The sequence below is a fragment of the Cervus canadensis genome, chromosome 18, assembly GCF_019320065.1.
Source record: "Cervus canadensis isolate Bull #8, Minnesota chromosome 18, ASM1932006v1, whole genome shotgun sequence".
In the NCBI taxonomy this organism is placed as follows: domain Eukaryota; kingdom Metazoa; phylum Chordata; class Mammalia; order Artiodactyla; family Cervidae; genus Cervus; species Cervus canadensis.
Genome location: NC_057403.1, coordinates 28,678,313 through 28,697,725, shown reverse-complemented (window position 1 = coordinate 28,697,725; position 19,413 = coordinate 28,678,313). Strand labels below are relative to the sequence as shown.

General features: G+C 51.4%; 1 protein-coding gene across 1 annotated transcript in view; it reads left to right on the top strand.

The window, feature by feature from the left end:
* CHST8 (carbohydrate sulfotransferase 8) overlaps positions 1 to 19,413 on the top strand; it is a 136,538-nt gene that overhangs the window by 47,667 nt on the left and 69,458 nt on the right. Inside the window, exon 2 of the mRNA XM_043437546.1 lies at positions 16,393 to 16,607. Coding sequence (XP_043293481.1) covers positions 16,478 to 16,607 — 130 coding nt within the window. The 5' untranslated portion in view covers positions 16,393 to 16,477. The remainder of the gene's footprint in view (positions 1 to 16,392; positions 16,608 to 19,413) is intronic.

Below are 19,413 nucleotides of genomic sequence, written 5' to 3'. Positions count from 1 at the left end.
AGATCTAGCTGGAGCGATCTCTAGTCTCTAGCTGCACACGCAAGGACTCGAACCAGAGTGGCTGTGAGATTTGGGAACCAGGGTCCTGTGTCGTGGTCCTCTTCGCCCTGGGATAGGTGGATGGATGTTTGGATTCACCCACATCACTCTGGGAGCCCTGGTCCTGGAAGCTTCCTTGACAGAGGTGAGAGGTCATCACTGCTGGTCTGGGAGGTCAGCAGCCCTGTCAGCTCGTTGCCAGGTGCACGGTCACCTAGGTGCAGCCCTCCTCTCCCCGCCAGCCCCAATTAACCATCTGTTGGAGCTGCCACCGACATGGGGGAGGGACTCAGTTCCACTCCTCTATGCAGGCTGCTCAGCTAATGAGGGGGTTTGTGAAATTTTTAATTATGGCTTCCGTGCCTGGCTTAATTATTTGCATATGGCTTTTACAAGTGAGACGAGGACGCCTGCATGCAGCACGTCTCCTCAACCCCACGTTTGACTTTAATTAAAGGCAGAACCTGAGGTCTTTCCATTGCTAATGATCGTGGAAAATTAGCTTCCAATTCCCAGGGGTCGCCAGAGTGATGCACCCTGAGGCGGAAGGAGGACGGAGTGGGGAGAGGGAGGCACCCCACAGATGGCAGATGGTCCTGCTGGGCTGCCACCCCTGAGTGCTCCCCACCCCCACCCCCCCGAGCCCAGCCTCTCACCGCTTTCCCTCCGGACCCTGCAGAAAAGGGAGCCTTGTTCTCCTCTGCCAGGGAGGGCGCCTGACCCCGGGCAGCGGTCGGGGTGGGGGAGCACCGCTGAGCTGGGAGTGAGGGCTGCTGCTGTCATTGTCCAGGTGCTGGGAACGGCCTGGGCTGCAGCTGGACTGCTCCCAGCTGGTGACCACAGGGCAGGGAGGTGAGAGGTTCTGGATCCCACACACATTGGCACACACATGCACACACATCCACGCATGTGTCTACTCAGGCACATATTCATCCAGGCACACGTACATGGGCCTTCACCCACTCCATCCATAGGCCAGAGTCACAGAGACAGATCTGCCTGTTCACACATGTGTGGGCACACATGTAGTCACAGAAGCATTTCTGCGTGAGCGAGGGCCCTCTTCCTCACTCTTGTGGTCCCTCAAGTGCTCACTGTGTCTCAAATGTCTGCTTGGGAGCCCGTGGGCCAGTGTTGCAGGCAGGGAGTGGCTACGGAGGGCTCCTGAGAGCAGCAGAGCAGCCCCGATCACCCCCCTTCCTCTGCCCCCGCCCCTGACTGATACAGCTCTGTGCTGGGGTGTGTCTGGAATGTGCCTTCCTTGGTCACAGGCAGGGTTGATTCCAGAGTCAGCAGGAGGAATGGTGGAGAGCATGTCCTTTGAACTTAGCCCTGAATTCAAATCTGACCACCAGTTCCTAGCAGTGTGGCCTTGGGTAAGTTACTCAGCCTCTCTGTTTCCTCGTCATTAAAATGGGGGTATAGTTGTTCACACAGCTTTTGTATGGAGCAGAGGAGATACCTGTGCAGTGAACTCAGTGGCCAGTTCCAGGTCACCCCTCCCCCCACCTCTTGTTCCCTAGTCTTTGAGTTTGGGAGGGACTCAACCCACCCTCACCTCCTGGGAGGGCAGTTCCACCTCCACTGGTTCCAGGAAGCCCAGGCCTGCAACCACCAGCAGAGGGCATTCCCCCAGCCCCAGAGGTGTCACCAGCTCAGGGTTCAGCTGGGGGTGGGACTCTGTCTGTCCTGTTGTAGTGAGGATGGCTGCAAGCTGGACCATGGTTCAGCCATCATACAACCGTGAAGGAGACATCTGAGGATAAAACCTGTGTCTCAGGGACGCTTACAGCGCTTGTAGAGGAGTAGAGCCCCAGGAAGGACCCGAGTCCTGGTGACACCGTGAAACTTTGAGATTCCCACCAAGCTGGGGTTTTCTATTATTCACCTCCAAACATGTGCTGGTTGTCACAGGGATCATGGCAAATGCTGAGCCTGACACTGCACACAATTGATGGCAACCGCTGAACCAGGCGAGAGCTGGTCTCCTGGCAACACCCCAGCTCCTCCCTCTCCCACCGAGGATGCTGCCCTGTAGGTGAGGGCTGAGCCTTCTGCCACAGGGGCATATTCCTTTGCTGAGGTTGCCATAACAGAATACCATGGGCTGGGGGTGCTTAAACAACCCAGACATGCTGTCTCAGTTCTGGAGTCCAGACGTCTGAGATCAAAGTGGTTCCCTTTGAGGATGGTGAGGAGGAGTCTGTTACAGGCCTCTGGGGGATTGGCTGCCGTCTTTGGCATCCCCTTGGCTTGTGAATCTCTGCCTTTATCCTCCCAGTGTATCTCTTCGTGTGCATGTCTGTGTCCATATTTCCCCTTTTTAAGGAACATCAGTCCTGTTAGATTAGAGGTGCCCCCTCCTCCAGTGTGACCTCTTTCTAATTCATTCTTTTCAAATAAGGTCATATTTTGAGGTACTGGGGATTAGGACTTCAACCTGTGAATTGGTGGGGAGGGACACCATCCAATACAGAACTGGCACATTCGAATGTGAGTCTGTGTGTGCCGCTACTCGGCGGGGATCCTGGGGCATGACTCCCCTGTGCCAGCACAGTGACTGTCCTCCAGGCAGAGATAGATGCCCTGAGCTGGAAGCCCCTGTTTCTGCCTGAGTGCCATCCAGTTACAGAGCTGTAGGAAGCCACTCCTGACCAGTGGGGCTGCTGCAGCTTCGCTCCAATGTGACTGACTCATAAGCTTTTTCTCCCCTTAGCTGATCTTGCACAAAATTCCTTGAACTGTTAGGCATCATTTTTATCCCAGTGATCAGGTGCTTTTCTTTAATCCAGGCTTTGCTTTTCAAGGCATGGGCAGCAGTAGTGGAGCCAAGGCCAAATCCAACTTGAATATGGGGTTTTTTTTTATTGGCTCAAGTCTATTTTTAAAATGTACATTGCTTGCCAATTGAAGAATCAGGAAATTTCAAGTTAAAAATTCCAAGTTTACAAACAGGAAAATCTGAAGATTTGATCCACTGCCAATGGTCATTTAAAAAAGAATTTTCATATTGAAATTTCATATGATTATTTGACCCTACAGACTGTAGCTGACCAGGCTCCTCTGTCCATGGGACAGTCTAGGCAAGAATGCTGGAGTGGGTTGCCATACCTCCCTTCAGGGGATCTTCCCAACCCAGGGATAGAACCCGGTTCTCCTGCATTACAGGCAGACTCTTTACTATCTGAACCATCAGGAAAGCCTATTTTAGGAAATGGGCTGCTTTAAGCAAAGCTGCACTGAAGACCATCAATTGGCCAGTCTGAGTCTCATATCATAAAAGTATGTATTTGTTTAGGAAATGGGCTGCTTTAAGCAAAGCTGCACTGAAGACCATCAATTGGCCAGTCTGAGTCTCATATCATAAAAGTATGTATTTGCACCTGTGTCTTCCTGTTTTTAGCAACCTGTACAGAGTCAGGACTCAAATGCCCCTTCACGTGCAGACTGGTACAGGGCAAAACATGGGGCCTGTGTGGATACCATTCTGCTTTCAGATATTCCCAGTTCACTGGGTGTTGCCCACCATTCCAGCCTGGCAAGCATGGCATGTCCAGGGTTGTAAAGGTTTAACCCTTTCCTGCCTGTGTCCTTGAGACTGAAAGATGAGGACATCCATGACTCAAGACTTCAGAAAAGAGGTTACAGGCTCAGGGAGGGAAAAGCCAGACCCATCCCCACCCCCCACCCTTGCCTTGTAGGTTGTCCAAGGTAAGCAAAAAAGTCAGCAGAACCATTTGGAGAGAGGGGCAAGGTCAACCATGGGGACCATCTGCCCCACAGGGAAAGGACAGGGACCCAGCAGCCCACTCCACGTGCCCTGGGCTTCTTTCCTCCACCCCAGAACAGCATCTGTCACAGCAGGAATCTTCACAAAGAGGCTTATGCTGTCAGTCTCCCAGAGACTGACTTCCTGGTTGAGAAAACTGAAGCTCAGAAATGTAAAATGATGATGCCCAAAGTCTCCCAGGGAGAAAATTTAATGTTAAGTAGCAGACACTTTTGTCCAGTGATCTTTTTTTTTGTCCAGTGATCTTTTCTCTACACTAACTTCTCACTGTTAACTTGTGTTGGAGGAAAGCCCGGGGCCTCTTTAAAACATACAAGGCAGATGCCTTGCCTGGCCTGGGGGCTGTCAGGAAATGGTAAGATATGAGACTCGGTACTCACAGGCCTTGTGGGAACATGCTGAGACATTTATACTTGGACCACAGGGGAACTGGGAGCGCTCAGATGGTTTTTAAACAGGGAAGGACAGCAAAGGCAATACAGGGACTCGGGTGGAGATAGGGAGCTGTCCATGACCCCAGTGCTGAATCAGCCACCCCGAGTGGCTGGAAAACATAGGACAGGTGCAGGGGACCAAGTCTACAGTTGGATGTAGGGGGAAAAGGAAAGGAGTGGAGGTTGGTCCTAATTTTATGGTTTTCCAGCAGTCTGCGATTCTGCTGGATGAGGGGGAGGAGACTTGAAATACGGGAAGTCAAGTGGAGGGAGAAGTGAGGCAGAAAGAAACTCATGAAGAAAGGCAGGCCCCTACCTCATGCATAGCCACTCATTAGAACTTCCAGGTCACTCACAGTCTTGGCCCCTTCCTGAGAACCTGAGAGAGAGACCCGTTTCTCCACGCAACAATCAGGACAGAGCCAATAGACTTGATTGTTCTGCCATATTCTTAGTCTTTGAGCCCTCAAGTTGGAAGGAGCCAGCCTGTTCTGAGAAATCCAGGGACAGTCATACTGGATTAATAAAAATCAAGAATGTGGTGGTCAGCTCTGGAGCCAGCTCAGAAAAGCCAGCCTGGTCCCACAGGACACCCAGGGCACACCTGCCAGGCTCCACATGACCTCAACTTCAAAAGGACTCAGCTGGCCCTAGTGTACAAGCATTCCTTCCCTTCCTCCCTCCTCTTCCTAACCTTTCATCACTCGCCACACGTTGCCCAAATACGTCCTCTGTGCCAGGCACTTTTGGCAGCTGGGAACACAAAGGCAAGTCCTCTGGGGGCAGCACAGGGAGAGGGATTCCCTGGAAGGAAGCCAGCCCTCCTTGCCATTCTCTCCTCCTCTGGAATTTGTGGATTGCCATTTGCAACTTGGCAGCGGCTGCACCCTGCCAGGGGCCAGGGCATTCTGGGTTTACTCATACACTCCTTTCTGTCCATATTATACCCCAACTCTCAATTCTGAGAAGTAAATATGCAATTTTTTCCTCCCTGTAATTTTCCCTGCTGTGGCTGTTGGATGTCAGAGCAGCTGGAAAAATGTGAACAGCTCAGTGCTTTCTGAAAGTAAAAGGAGGCCGCGTAGCTTCATACATTGTCTGCTGCTCTTGGCAAGATCCGACAGCTCTGCTGGGAGGGGAGACGCTCTCCAGGCTGTACTGTCAGGGGAACTTTTAACCCAAATAATCCCTGTCCCCGCCTCCCATTAGCAATGAGATAATTGCCAAAAAGTAAGCGTGTGTGTGCGCACAGGCACGTGTGTGTGTGTTGCAGTGATGTTAGTAGAGGTGAAACGAAGGTATCTGCTTACGCAGTCAAACTTTCTGCATGTTCCTCAGGAGACTTTCAAACCCTCGTGCCTCATAACTGAAGGTCAGGACAGTCTGATCTACGCTTTTGTTTGGAAGAAGCGAGTCAAAGAGATCCAGGGTGGTTTATTTACTGTATAACCTTGACAATGTTTAGTCTCTCTGGGTCTTAATTTTATCATTTGTAAAACAGAGCAGAGGACTTGGAGATATGCCTCCTCGAGCCCCTTCCAGGAAGAACTTACTGGCCACCCATGGGACAGAGGGGTCAGCTGTAAGCTCCCTAAGGATCTGCAGGAAACTGCCTCATCCCACGTCATGCCCTTCCCCGGGCACCCTGCATCCAGCTACCGAATCAGGTGGAAGCATACAGGCACAGCCATTTCTGCCAGCTGCTGGGCACTCTGACAGGCGACAGCCACTCCTGAGCTCCCACCCAGGCTTTGTTGGACCTGCGTCCCTGACCGACTTCTCCTTCTACTCACTTCCCCTTCCTCCCCTTTCTCTTCATAGATATTGATCCTTGATAACATCTTGCACCCCAGACTCTATCTCAGCCTCTCCTTACAGAAAACCAATCCTGTGACAAACAGGGATAAAGATTTCTACTTCGAGAGGTTATTGTGCAAAAGCTAAATGGGATGTTTATGTAGTACCCAGCATAATGCCTGGAACATTAACAGAGCATGACAAATGCCTTTTCCTTTTCTCTTAAAAGCTGTGACACCCAGAAAGAGAAGAATGAATATCTTATACTAAAGCGTATATGGAATCTAGAAAGACGGTACTGATGAACTTGTTTGCAGTGCAGCAGTGGAGACGCAGACATAGAAAACAGACTTACGGACACGGGAGGTGGGGTGGGAAGGAGAGGGTGGGATGTATGAAGAGGGTAACAGGGAAACATGTTACTGTATGTAAAATAGATGTGCTTAATCTCCCAGTTGTGTCTGACTCTTTGCAACCCCATGGACTGTAGCCCACCAAGCACCTCTGTCCATGGGGGTTCTCCAGGCAAGAATACTAGAGTGGGTTGTCATGCCCTCCTCCAGGGGACCTTCCTGACCCAGGGATCAAACCCAGGTCTCCTGCATCACAGGCAGATTCTTTACCATCTGAGTTACCAGGGAAGAATACTGGAGTGGATAGCCTATCCGTTCTCCAAGGGATCTTCCCGACCCAGGAATTGAACCTGGGCCTCCTGCGTTAGCAGGCAGATTCTTCACCATCTGAGCTACCAGGGAAGCCCCAACAGGCTGAGGACAGGCCCCGCTGGGATAAAATAGATAGCAATGGAAATTTGCTCTATGACTCAGGGAACTCAAACCAGGGCTCTGTAACAACCTAGAGGAGTGGATGGGTAGGGAGATTCAAGAAGGAGGGGACATAGGTATACCTATGGCTGATTCATGTTGATGTTTGGCAGAAACCAACACAATACTGTAAAGCAATTATCCTTCAATTAAACATAAATAAATTTTTTAAAACTAAAAAAAAAAATGATGCCAAGTCCCATTCCAGGCCTTGCAAAGCAGTTGTTCATAGTCTGTGCTCTGTAATACTGTTTTGGATAAAGTCCAGAGGGGGAAGTGGCCCTGAAAGTTCCTTCAAGCTGCTAAGTTTGAGGACCTGGCAGAGGACTCTGAAGCCAGCCTTGTCCCTGTGAAGTTCATTATCCATGGATCACATCAGCCCTCTTCAAGGTTCCTCGCTGAAAAGAAATTGAGCATGCAAATACTCTTTTATCATAATCACCACGTATCCACAGGGTAATTCATAAAAGAGCTGGAAATATATTGAAATTCAATATTGTTTTAGTCCAAATCAATATTAATAATTGTTTGCATTTTTAAAGTGCAATTTGCAATTGAAAAATGCACAAAGATCAACCAGTAGTTGCTAACACATCAAATTTTCCTGTTAAAGGCATATTCCCTTACCTTTAAAGTGTTTCTTGTACAACAGAGGATGGCGCTGATCCATGAAAATGTTATCTATTATTTACATGCACAACATTAGAATTTGGCTTCCATTATGCATGAGCTGAAAGGCCAGTAACTTTCAAGTGCTTGATTTTTTAAATTACACCTCTTATTTTGAAATAATTATAGATTAACATATGGTTTTAAAAAGTAATACAGAGAAAATACTGTGTACCCTTTATCCTTTTTCCCCCAATAATAATGTCTTGTAAAACTACAGTGTAGAATCCCAGAAAGAATGTTGACATAGATACAGTCAAAATAGAGGGCGTTTCTATCACCACAAGGATGCCTCATGTTGCCCTTTTACATTCTTTAAAAATTAAAGATTTTTAAATGACAACGGTGACCATGAATATGGTGGGACTTAAATCATTAGCCCTGTTTAGACTTTTAGACTTCTGCCTTAAAATGATTTTTATCATTAAATGAGGCACTGTCCCAGCTGGACTTGATGGGTTCAAACATAGAGCAGTGGTCACCTAAGTAGAGTGGACCCAGGAGAGACTCGCCTCAACCAGGCAAGCCTCAGGGAAGCATGACTGTGGACAGAAAGAACCTGAGAACATATTTTCCAGTTTGACACTTGCATGAGGGTCCTTTGTCCTTTACAATAAGGATAAAATTATCTTGAAGGGAAACAGTTTGGCAGCTTTGGTCCATAGAGACTCAGCATTGACCCAGATTTGTGGCAAGGGACAGTCAGCAGGTGTGGGTGAGGGACACCTCGCCAGATGCCACCCGCTCTGCCTGGAAGTGGCTCATGCACATAAAATTCACAAGATGTCTTTCTGTGCTCCAAGATGTGTTAGTCACACCCTAGAGCTGCAAGGAACTTGGAAACTCATCTACAGTGCATATTTTGGATGCAGCTTGATTCCAAGATTAGGCAAATCAAGTCCTAAGGGTCAACAGTTAAATTGGAGGGACAGCCAGGCCCAGAACCTGGGCTCCCTGCTCTGAACCTTGCTTGCATCCCATGACATCTGGCCACTTGTGGGGGAGGGGGCTGCCTGGGTTTGTAAACCCATTTCCTCTATATTCTGGTCATGTTTCACACAGGCATGAACTTGACAGTTCTGGTCCTTCTTAGCTCCTGGGCCTGCACCTGTGGGATGAGTGAAACGATACGACAGTGATTTCTGCTCAGTTTGCTTTCATTGAATTTTTATTGAAGTAAATTTAATATTGTTGTTGTTATTTATATACATAATGTAAACCATGTTAACCATTTTTAAGTCCAAAGGCATTAAGTACGTTCACATTGTTGTGCTGTCATCACTACTACACTTCTCCAGAACTTTTTTCATCTTCCCCAACTGAATATCTATCCCCATTAAGTAATAATTCCCCATTCCCACCTCCCTTGAAGTCCCTGGTAACTGCTATTCTACTTCCTGTCTCTGAGTTTGTCTACATGGAATCATACATGTGAGCCTACTGTGACTGGCTCCTTTCACATAGCATAATGTCTTCAAGGTTCATTCATGTTTTGCCATGAATTGCTTTCACTGGTTTTTGATCAACCCATGCAAACTACTGTTCATGGGGTTCTCATGTAAAAAAAAAAAAAAAAGGATGCACAGAAAAACTATACAGAAAAGATCTTCATGACCCAGATAACCATGATGGTGTGATCACTTACCTAAGCCAGACATCCTGGAATGCAAAGTCAAGTGGGCCTTAGGAAGGATTACTATGAACAAAGCTAGTGGAGATGATGGAATTCCAGCTGAGCTATTTCAAGTCCTAAAAGATGATGCTGTGAAAGTGCTGCACTCAATATGCCAGCAAATTTGGAAACCTCAGTAGTGGCCACAGGACTGGAAAAGGTCAGTTTTCGTTCCAATCCCAAAGAAAGGCAATGCCAAAGAATGCTCAAACTACTGCACAATTGCACTCATCTCACACGCTAGTAAAGTAATGCTCAAAATTCTCCAAGCTAGGTTTCAATAGTACGTGAACCAAGAACTTCCAGATGTTCAAGCTGGTTTTGGAAAAGACAGAGGAACCAGAGATCAAATTGCCAACATGTGTTGGATCATAGAAAAAGCAAGAGAATTACAGAAAAACATCTACTTCTGCTTTACTGACTATGCCAAAGCCTTTGACTGTGTGGATCAAAACAAACTGTGGAAAAATCTGAAAGAGATGGGAATACCAGACCACCTTACCTGCCTCCTGAGAAATCTGTATGCAGGTCAGGAAGCAACAGTTAGAACTGGACATGGAACAATGGACTGGTTCCAAATAGGGAAAGGAGTCCACCAAGGCTGTATATTGTCCCCATGCTTATTTAACTTATATGCAGAGTACATCACTCAAAATGCACATACTGAAATCAAGATTGCTGGAAGAAATATCAATAACCTCAGATATGCAGATAACACCACCCTTATGGCAGAAAGTGAAGAGAAACTAAAGAGCCTCTTGATGAAAGTGAAAGAGGAGAGTGAAAAAGCTGGCCTAAAGCACAACATTCAGAAAAATAAGATCATGGTTTCTGGTTCCATCACTTCATGGCAGATAGATGGGGAAATAATGGAAACAGTGAGAAGCTTTATTTTCTTGGGCTCCAGAATCACTGCAGATGGTGATTGCAGCCATGAAATTAAAAGATGTTTGCTCCTTGGAAGAAAAGCTATGACCAACCTAGACAGCATATTAAAAAGCAGAGACATTACTTTGCCAACAAAGGTCTGTCTAGTCAAAGCTATGGTTTTTCCAGTAGTCATGTATGGATATGAGAATTGGACCATAAAGAAAGCTGAGCACCGAAGAATTGATGCTTTTGAACTATGGTGTTGGAGAAGACTCTTGAGAGTCCCTTGGACTGCAAGGAGATCAAACCAGTCAGTCATAAAGGAAATCAGTCCTGAATATTCATTGGAAGGACTAATGTTGAAGGTGAAACTCCAATACTTTGGCCACCTGATGCAAAGAACCTGACTCCTTAGAAAAGACCCTGATGCTGGGAAAGATTGAAGACAGGAGGAGAAGGGGGCAACAGAAGATGAAATGTCTGGATAACATCACCAACTCGTGGGCATGAGTCTGAGCAAGCTCCAGGAGCTAGTGATGGACAGGGAAGCCTGGTATGCTGCAGTCCATGGGGTCACAAAGAGTTGGACACAACTGAGTGACTGAACTGACTGACCAATGCAAACTATAGTGTTGTTAGGGAGGTCCCTAGCATCATACTGTATTTTAAAGGTTTGAGAATCATCCATTTTACAGTATCTAAATGACAGATATTTGTTTGTGTTGTGTGTTCTAATATACTCAAACATATAGAAATAGAGTCATCATTTACCTCTACAAATATATTAGTCTTCAAGCCCCATGTTTTGAAATCTGCCCTACAAACATGAAGATCCAAAAGTGGCATCCTGGTGGTGAGTGGGCCTGGGTTGTTTGGGAGCTGTCAGTTTCCATCGGGTTCCCTGGTGGAGCTCAGTTCCTTGTCTGTTCTTCAGTCATAGGATTAGACTACTCGTCGAACCTGATTCCAGCTCAGACCTGATCAAAACAGACCCTCAGCTCCGTGAAACAGAAATGACCTTTTTAAAATTCCAGGTTCATGGAGTGCCTCTCTCCAGATGGTCCAATCACCTCTATTAACTCACACTCATTCAACATGTGGCAGAGGTTATTGATCACCTGTGCCAGGCACTGTGCTAAGTGCTGGGAATACAAAGATGAGCAAAGAGTCCAAAACAGGCATGAGAATGCTGTCCACATAGGGGAGGAAGGGCTGTAACTGAGATCCCCGGGCTCACAAGATTGAGGATACTGCTTGCAAGCTGGTGAGGAGGGAGTTAGTTTTTTTACCTGTAGGTTTATTTTTCCATACCCTGTTCCACTGTAATAAAGTACCCTAAAAATATAAGTTCTGGACGGAGATCATACCCATAGTGCGGCTTATTCCTAATAGCGAAGATAACACCGCAGCCCGTGACATCTTGGCCAGGCTCTCGGGACCCTCCTGCCGTGGCTGTGTGTTCTCAGGCTTCCTTCATCCTCTTTGTATGAGCAGTGATGGGAAACTGGGCTGTGGTGTTCCTAGTGGGGCTGTGGAGACAAGGTTTGGGGCTGTTTGAACCTGATTTGTACCTTGGCCTTCGCCTCAGGGTCGCCTTTCTCTCTCCCTGCAGACAGCGTGGGAGATTGGAGGGAATCCCTGCCTCGTAACAAGGGAGGGGTAATCAAGTAAATTGCTTCCCCCAGGAATGGGATGCAGTCGTGCCTGCCCGGGTGTGCCGAGGCTGGGCCCTGCCCATTTCAGGACCCAGGTCAGCGCTCCGCTGTGTCGGCGGTGAGGCAGGAGTCTGCAGCCCCGCCTCAGAGTCTTGAGCCCTTTGCAGCCATCCGTCATCCTCACAGAGCATTGCAACTTTATGCCTGTGCATAAAAACTGGAGGGACTCGTCCCAGAGTTTGCGGCTGCCGCCGCCGCTGCCGTTAGAGAGGTTTTAATTAGCTGCAGGATTTTAATGAGCTGAATTCGAGAAGAACCCCATCTCAGAAGTAAGCAGGAGCCGAACACAGGAAAGAACTCTGACAAAACAGATGGAGGTGGTGTTCTCAGGGGACTAGGCTGTGCGCTTTGTTTCAGCAAAGAGCAAATGAGTTACCGAGGCCAGGAGGCTGAGGAGGGAAGCCGGTGGGTCAGCCCCAGCGCCAGCCTCGGTGGGGGCAGAGCTGGAAGCGTGGCCCCCTCTGCTGCCGTAGCAGAATGCTCGGTGCCGGATTCAAGGTGACGGCAATGCCTGGCTCCATTCTCCTCAAGTTGCCATAGCAGCCTCTCTCCCGATGAGCAGCTTCTCTTGGAGCCCTCAGCCAGGAGGGACGTCATTGTTCACTCCTGCCGGTTCGAGGAGGAAACGACTGGACGGAGAACTTTCCCGGGCCCGGGGCCCGCACACCCAGTGGGTGCACCCACTGGCGCGAGGCTGGACGCCTCCTGCTGCCTCCAGTGGGGCACAGAGGTGGGTCTCCACAGCCTGAGGGGGTCCTCTGGGTGACTTGGGGGAGTATCCGGGCCTTGGAGCATCCGCAGCCAAGTGTGTCCTTGGAGCCGTCCGTTCGTCTGCCTGCCGGCCCTTCGCCACTGGAGGTGCGTGCGTTTTGGCTGAATTCCCAAGTCCTTGCTTGTGCCCTGAAGTGAATTTTCTAGAGACAAAATTTTAAATCAGATAAATAAGGAAATAGGAGAAATCCTTGGCCCTGCCCTGTGTCCCAGGAGGTGTTTACAAGATTAATTGGATTTCTCTTTCTTCCTGTAAAAATTGGTGACGCCATTCGGGGCCTCAGGGAGAGAAGCCGCCGGGAGCGCTAGGAACTGTGAGGAGGGCAGGACCTTCTGAAATCTCAATGGGCTGTTTATTTTTCTTGCCTCCCCCCTCCCCCTTCCATTCCATCATTTGAATTTTCTTCTTGTCTGCTGATCTTAGAAGGGAAGTAGGAGAAGGTTCTTCACTTGTTATCAGAGTGTGATGCAGGGCGTGCTGAGCCTATACCCGTCCCACTGAGAGTGGGGGCTTGTGAATGTGTTTGTGGGGTCCTGGGCAGCCCACCCCCAGCCTTGACTGTGGTGTCCCCTCCCCAGGCAGCAGCTCAACTTGCAGGAGAGGGAGACAGCCTTTGGACAGCATCTCCCTGTGGCCTTGAAAATAACAGGTGACTTTGAAGACTAGGACTGTCGTGGGGACTGTAGGGGATCAGATGTGCCCTCTGTCTGGAGTGTCTGATGGTCTGCTGGTGATATCTCACCTGGCTCCCTTTAAAGGAAGGAGTTTCCTACAGATTCTGTGATGTTGTTCTTTCCCTCCTGGGGCCTTGAAGACTCAGTCAGGCTGCAAACCATTCCCCTGGGAGAGGAGGCAGGCTAACCTTTGATTCCTGTTTGCACGAAGCAGGGAGTTAGCTAATCAGATGGTCTACAGTGAAAGCCAACCCTGGGAGAAAGGCCCAGTGCAGGGGTGGATGCTGGGGTCTGAGGCTTAGAAGCTAAGTCTGGGCAGGGGAAGCCACGCATGGCTCTGGGTGTAGAGAGAGTGCTTATATTCTCTTGGGGGCTAACAAGGGGAGAGTCTCTAAACTGAGATGTTTGAATGGTTGATGCTCCTGCCACCATGAAAGTGCAGGTTCTGGGGCTGTATTCTCTTCTCCCCAGATTTGGGGTCAGGGATGTGGTCTTCAGCCTGGCTCCAGGCACATGGGCTGCTGGGAGCCTGGCTCCAGTTGGTGGGCTTGGTTTGGGCTGGTTCAGAAACAAGTGAGGACAGGTCGTGGCTGGAGGAGGAGGGAAATCTGTACCGGCTTGAATGGTGGCCATGTGACAGATTAGAAAGAAGAGGAAACTGACCAGCTCTTCTGTAGTCACTTCTGCAGTGCCAGCCACCATACAAACAATGCAATAATGATCACACGTGGCTTTGAGTCCCTTTTTCTCATCAAATAGTCTTTGGGTCAAGATTGGGCAACACATTATTAGCTGCTTTACCAGGCCACTGTGTCTGCTGGCCATCGACTTGCAATCCTTTCTTCCCTTCCTTCTCTCTTCTTTCTTCTCCCCCACCTTAAGAAATGTCCTAATTTGGAGGTTCACCCTAGATCAGATTGGTTTCCTGACCTCGTGTCTCACTCTGAAGGCTGGTGTGTCTGCAGGCAGTATGTCAACACCTTGGCCAGCATGAACTGGGTGTCCTTATAGCCATGGCCTTACTTATAGGATCAACCTGTGGGTCCCGCACAGAGGGCCTGTCATCACTGAGGGAGGGGCCTGGGAGACCGCAGGCCATCGGGCGTGCTGTGGGCTTTGTCCTTCCCTGGAGCCTGGGGCCTGCACGCCTGCACCTGTGTCTTTTCGGAATGATGAGCCAGGTCCCCAGGATGGTCCCATCTGGGGCCACCATGGAGAAGGAGGCTGCAGACCCTGAGGGGCTTCAGGGTCTGAGCCTTTGGGGACATGTTGCCCATTTTCACCCACCGCAAGCTGGAGGCGGGGTATCCCTGTTTGGCAGGAAGCAGCTGCCTTTCTCTGCAGCGTGTGTTGGGGGAGGGGGTGGTGCGGGAGAGGCTGTTGCAGGGAGGTCAGGGCCAGCTGGAACCCTGGAGCCAATGCCAGACGCAAACAGCGCCCGGTCAGCACTGCCTCCGAAACATGAAAGCTGGGAGGTCGTGGGAAACTCCTGCTCACACAGCCCAGAGAGCCTGGCATTCAGGCGCGTTCCCGTGCATGGAGGCCCGGGGCAGGTTAATTAAAGTTAACTGAGTGAAAAAATAATTACAGAGACTGCGGAGGGGAGAAACCCAAACCTGCAATTTAACTCTCAGCCTCAGAGCCTTGCTGAGAACTGTCTAGTCCTTGGGCATGTGTGTTTGGGCAAGGGAGGGTGGGGTTTCTCTGGTTATCACTTCCTGCCTCGTGCCCCACCTTCAGGTTGGATACAGAGGGACAAAAGCTGGGGTTTCCTCCCCCAGAACCTAGGTGCCGGGTCAGAGATGGGTTCTCTGTTCAGAATGTCAAGCCAAGGAGACTCCAAGCAGGGACCCTCCTTGTGCTGAGTGGCACATCTGGTCTGGGGCCTGATCAGCACCCTGCTGTGTCTCAGGGGTTACTGGGGACTGCCCACCTGGCCTCAGCCCTCCTCGGGCACTGCCCTGTGCCAGGCAGGGGCATGTTCCCAAAGGACTCCTTAGGTGGAAAGAGGATGGTGTCCCTGGACCCAGGTAGGCAGGATCGGGTGAAGATAAGGGGAAAAAGTGATAGCTTGCTTGAACCACCCTGCCACATCCCCAGCCCACCCCCAGCCTACCCCCACTGCAGGAACTTACATCTTTCCTTTAGGCAGATGGCCTTGGGGGGCTGTCATCTTTTTCTTTCAGCCACACCACATGGCATACGGGATCCTAGTTTTCCTGACCAGGGACTGAACCCATGCCCCCTACTGTGGATGATCGAAATCCTAACCACTGGACCACCAGGGAAGTCCCAGGGTACCCCCGTCTTGACCCATAGCCTGATCTAACTGATGTCACTAGTTGGTATCGGGATATTTGGCAGGCGTTTCTTCTACTTCAAGGGGAATGAGGGTGGGGGCAAGCAACACGGGCATGGCCTGGGTCTGCAGTGGCCGGAGCAGCAGGTGTCCATCTGCAGGGACACAGCCTCTGAGCCTGGGATCTGTCAGATCTGGGTCTGGCCACGCCATCTCAGCTCCAGACCGCTTTGAGAGCTGGGATGACCATGACCTGGCTGGAACTTCAGCCCCTATTGGTGCGACTATCCAGCAGGGCTTTGATTCTACCCAGCTCATCCTTCCATCTGTCAGGGGCAGGGACAGGTCTGGCTGGAACAGTGGTGAGTCACTCAGTCCCTGACATCTCTGGGCCTGGGCCTTCTCAAAGCTGCTGGTTCTATGGAGACCCTTGTCCCCAGCATCCTGTAGACGGGAGCAAAGGCAGAGACAGACCCAAGAGCTTCTGTTTCTGCTGGGCCAGTTGTGGGCCACAAGGACCAAGATTTCTGCCTGAACAGTGCAGGGGGTGGCCACTGTCTTCTGGCTGTGGGTGATAGGGGTCCCCACCAGGGTCCCCCCTGGGCGGGAGCTGGGGAGTATCACTCTCCATGGCTTTTCTAAAGGTCCAGATACAGGAGACCCTGGCAGGAAGCTGGTGTCTCGGCCACAGGTGGTGACCAGCCTTTACCTCCTTGGGCTTGAGAAGCCCAAGTGTGAGTAAGGGTGGAGTGGTCCAGGGACTCCGCTTGGTCATGAGCAGTGGCCAGGACCCTGGGCCTCAGTGACGGGCCGTCTTTCTCCCCCACTACTCCGTAGACCTGGCCTGATGGATGCCCGGTGTGGACAATGAGGGAAGAACGTGCCTCCCGCACCCAAGAGGTGACCCCGGAGCGAGCCCCGGATGTCCCCGCGAGCAGGAACGATGCGACTGGCTTGCATGTTCTCGTCCATCCTGCTGTTCGGAGCTGCAGGACTCCTCCTCTTCATCAGCCTGCAGGACCCCACGGAGCTCGCCCCCCACCAGGCGCCAGGTGAGCCCTCGCGCTCGGCCCCACCGCCTGCCTGACCCGGCTCTCCCGCCTGAGGTGCAGGCCTCCGTGCTGCCCCAGGGCCAAGGCAGGGGTTCCAGTCACCAGCCGCAGTGTGGGAGCACTATATCTGCAGTCAGGCCACCAGCCACAGGGTTCTGGCCTCTGACCTCTGGCCGGTGCACTCCTCTTGGGAAGGATGGCCAGGCTGCCCCTCTCTCATCTGATCGTTGCCTCTGGTGAAACTCAGATTTCAGGGTCCCACCGCCTCTCGGGTCCTCTCCCACATGGTCTGGGATATCAGAGGACAAGTGACTTCTCCCTGAGCACAGGCCTCCCCAATGGGACTCTGATTCTCTGCCCAGCGCTGGGGACCTCTCGGATTCAGCCTCTCCAGCCTGGGCGAGGAAGTTGGGGTGCCTCGGTGCCTCCCGGTTTTGTAAAGCTGAAGAGCCTCCTGCTGGCCTCCCCACCTGCTGCCTCCCAGCCCACTGGACTCGCAGAGGTGGGGATGGCAGTGAGGGGAGAGCAGGAAGGATGGTCCCGGAGCCTCAGGGTGGACAGAAGGTGGAGAGGGACGCTCAGGCAAGGCCCCTCTGACTGGGAGGTGGCCGCGCCCCAGAGAGCATGGCCGACCTGGAGGGCCAAGGCCAGGAATCATTGGCATCACGTGAGGTTGCCAGGCCAAGCACCTGTGTTTACAACAGAGGTCCCAGAGGCCTTGTTAGGGGAGGGTCCTTGATGGCTGGACACCCCTGGGCTCCCGGACATGGACAGAAGGAAAGGGGCGTGGAGGCTGGAGGTTTAGGCAGAGGGATCCCCCGCACCATCTCTGCCTACAGCCCACAGCCCAGGAGTGTGGGACACAGTGTTAGGGGGTCCCTGGCCCTGAGTGGGGAGGGCCCAGGGCCCGCCTCGGCTCACATGCTCAGGGCAGCCTGCATCCACGCTGAGCTCGGGCTGGGGGCCCGTAGGTGCCACGTGGAAAGGCAGAAGAAGCAGGAGGCCAGAGCTGGGCCTGGCAGCTGCTGTTGGAGGCCCTGGCGGGAAAGGCTGGAGAGTCACTCTGCTCATCCCTAAGCGTCAGCGAGAGGCAGCCCAGCGCTAGGCGGACCCCCTGGAGCCGGCGGTGAGTCACTGGTGCTGACTCACGCTTGGGCCGGACCCTCCACGGAGGTGGCTGTCAAAGATGAGTCTGGCTGCTTCCTAGCTGCGGAAGCAGAGACCCGTGACTGAACCGGTCCCTCTGTGGAGACTCTGCAGCCTCACGTGGGCCCCAGCGTGGCCGGCGTGTGTGAGCGGCGCCTAGCTGCACAGGCTGCGCCGCCCAGAGCACTCAGAGTTGTTCTCCGCAGTTGCGTGTTGTATGAGCGGGAGCGAGCTCCCGACAGAGGCCTCTCGGACGCGGCTTGGGGATCACAGCGCTGTGTGTCCTCTGCACGTCTTGCTGTGTGTGTGCGCGCTTGGGGCACACGTGGGTGGAGGGTCCTCGTCTTCTGTGTCTGCTTTCTGTGGGACAAGCCTGGGAGAGAAGACCCGAGTGTGTCTGTGGTGTGGATGGGGCCGCGTGCCCGTCCGTGGTGTCTTCTGGGGACTGGTGTGATAGCCCTGAGTGGGGTCGCTGCCTGGTGACCGCGACACATGCCCTGCCATGCCGCAGCAGCTGACGACCCAGAGACCTTGGCTCTTGTGTCGTGGATTCCTGTCCCTGCCAGCTGGCATGGCCTTGCACAGCTATTGCGGTGCACACACGTGTGGATTACCTCGATTACTGGTGGAGTGGGGACCCAGCGGACAGTGAGGGTTTCTGGGGTGGGTAGACTGGCAGACTGGATGGCAGAAAGCGGAGGCGAGCCTCCCCCTGCAGCCGGGGATGGCGAGGACCTGGCAGACCCAGGTGAGGAGCACGCTTGGGTTTTGAGCTCCCTTCTTCTGGCTGTAAATGGAGCCGGACCACCTGGACGTAGAACCTGTACGTTCTACGTAAATCACCTCAAACACAGTCATAAAACTTTAAGTAATGCTTACGTTACTCTCCCTGAGCAAAGTGTTCCTGACACAGGCTGTTTGTGTTGATTTGTTACTATTCATTTATTCTTCCCCTGTACTTCTCACGGCAGCCTAATTGTGATTCGGTACCAAGAAAGCAATATCAAAGTAATTTTCCACAACATTAGTTACAATTTTCTTCTGATCTTTCAAGTGAAACAATCCCATCCTGTTGTCTTCTCTGTGCACATAAACCTTGATTACATTTATCTGTTGGAAACCAGTGCTTACAAAGTGTATGTATCCAGCTGCATGGGTGGTTTGGCCCCAAGAGTCCTGGACAAGTCAGAATTTCAGTCCTGGGAGATGTAGATGTGGGAGGCTGCCCTGCCATCCAGATTGGGCAAGGCGGTGGGGGCATCTACGGAAGACATTCCCCACAGGCTCTTCTGGGGTTTTTTCCAGCAGCAGAAACTTTCCTGGGAATGGAGTGTCTGGGATCCGCTGTTGGTGGCGTTGGCCAAGGTGGGAGGGGGAGGGTGGTCGGGTGAAGATGCAGAAACAAGCTTGAAAAGGCAGACAGTCATTAGCTGTTTGTGGTCCGTTGGGGTTGGCGTGTCCTTCAGATTTCTCCCATGCAGTTACCAGCTCTTAAAAGCACCTGAACTTCTCAGAGACCAGTCAGCAAATCTCACCTGCTTTGTACATTAGATGCAATCCTGTGGGATTGCCAACTTTTGTAAACCAAGCGATATTTTCCAAAATGTTTGCTATATTTTAGGTCAAACCTTTTGGAACATAAATCACTGCTGGTTAACCT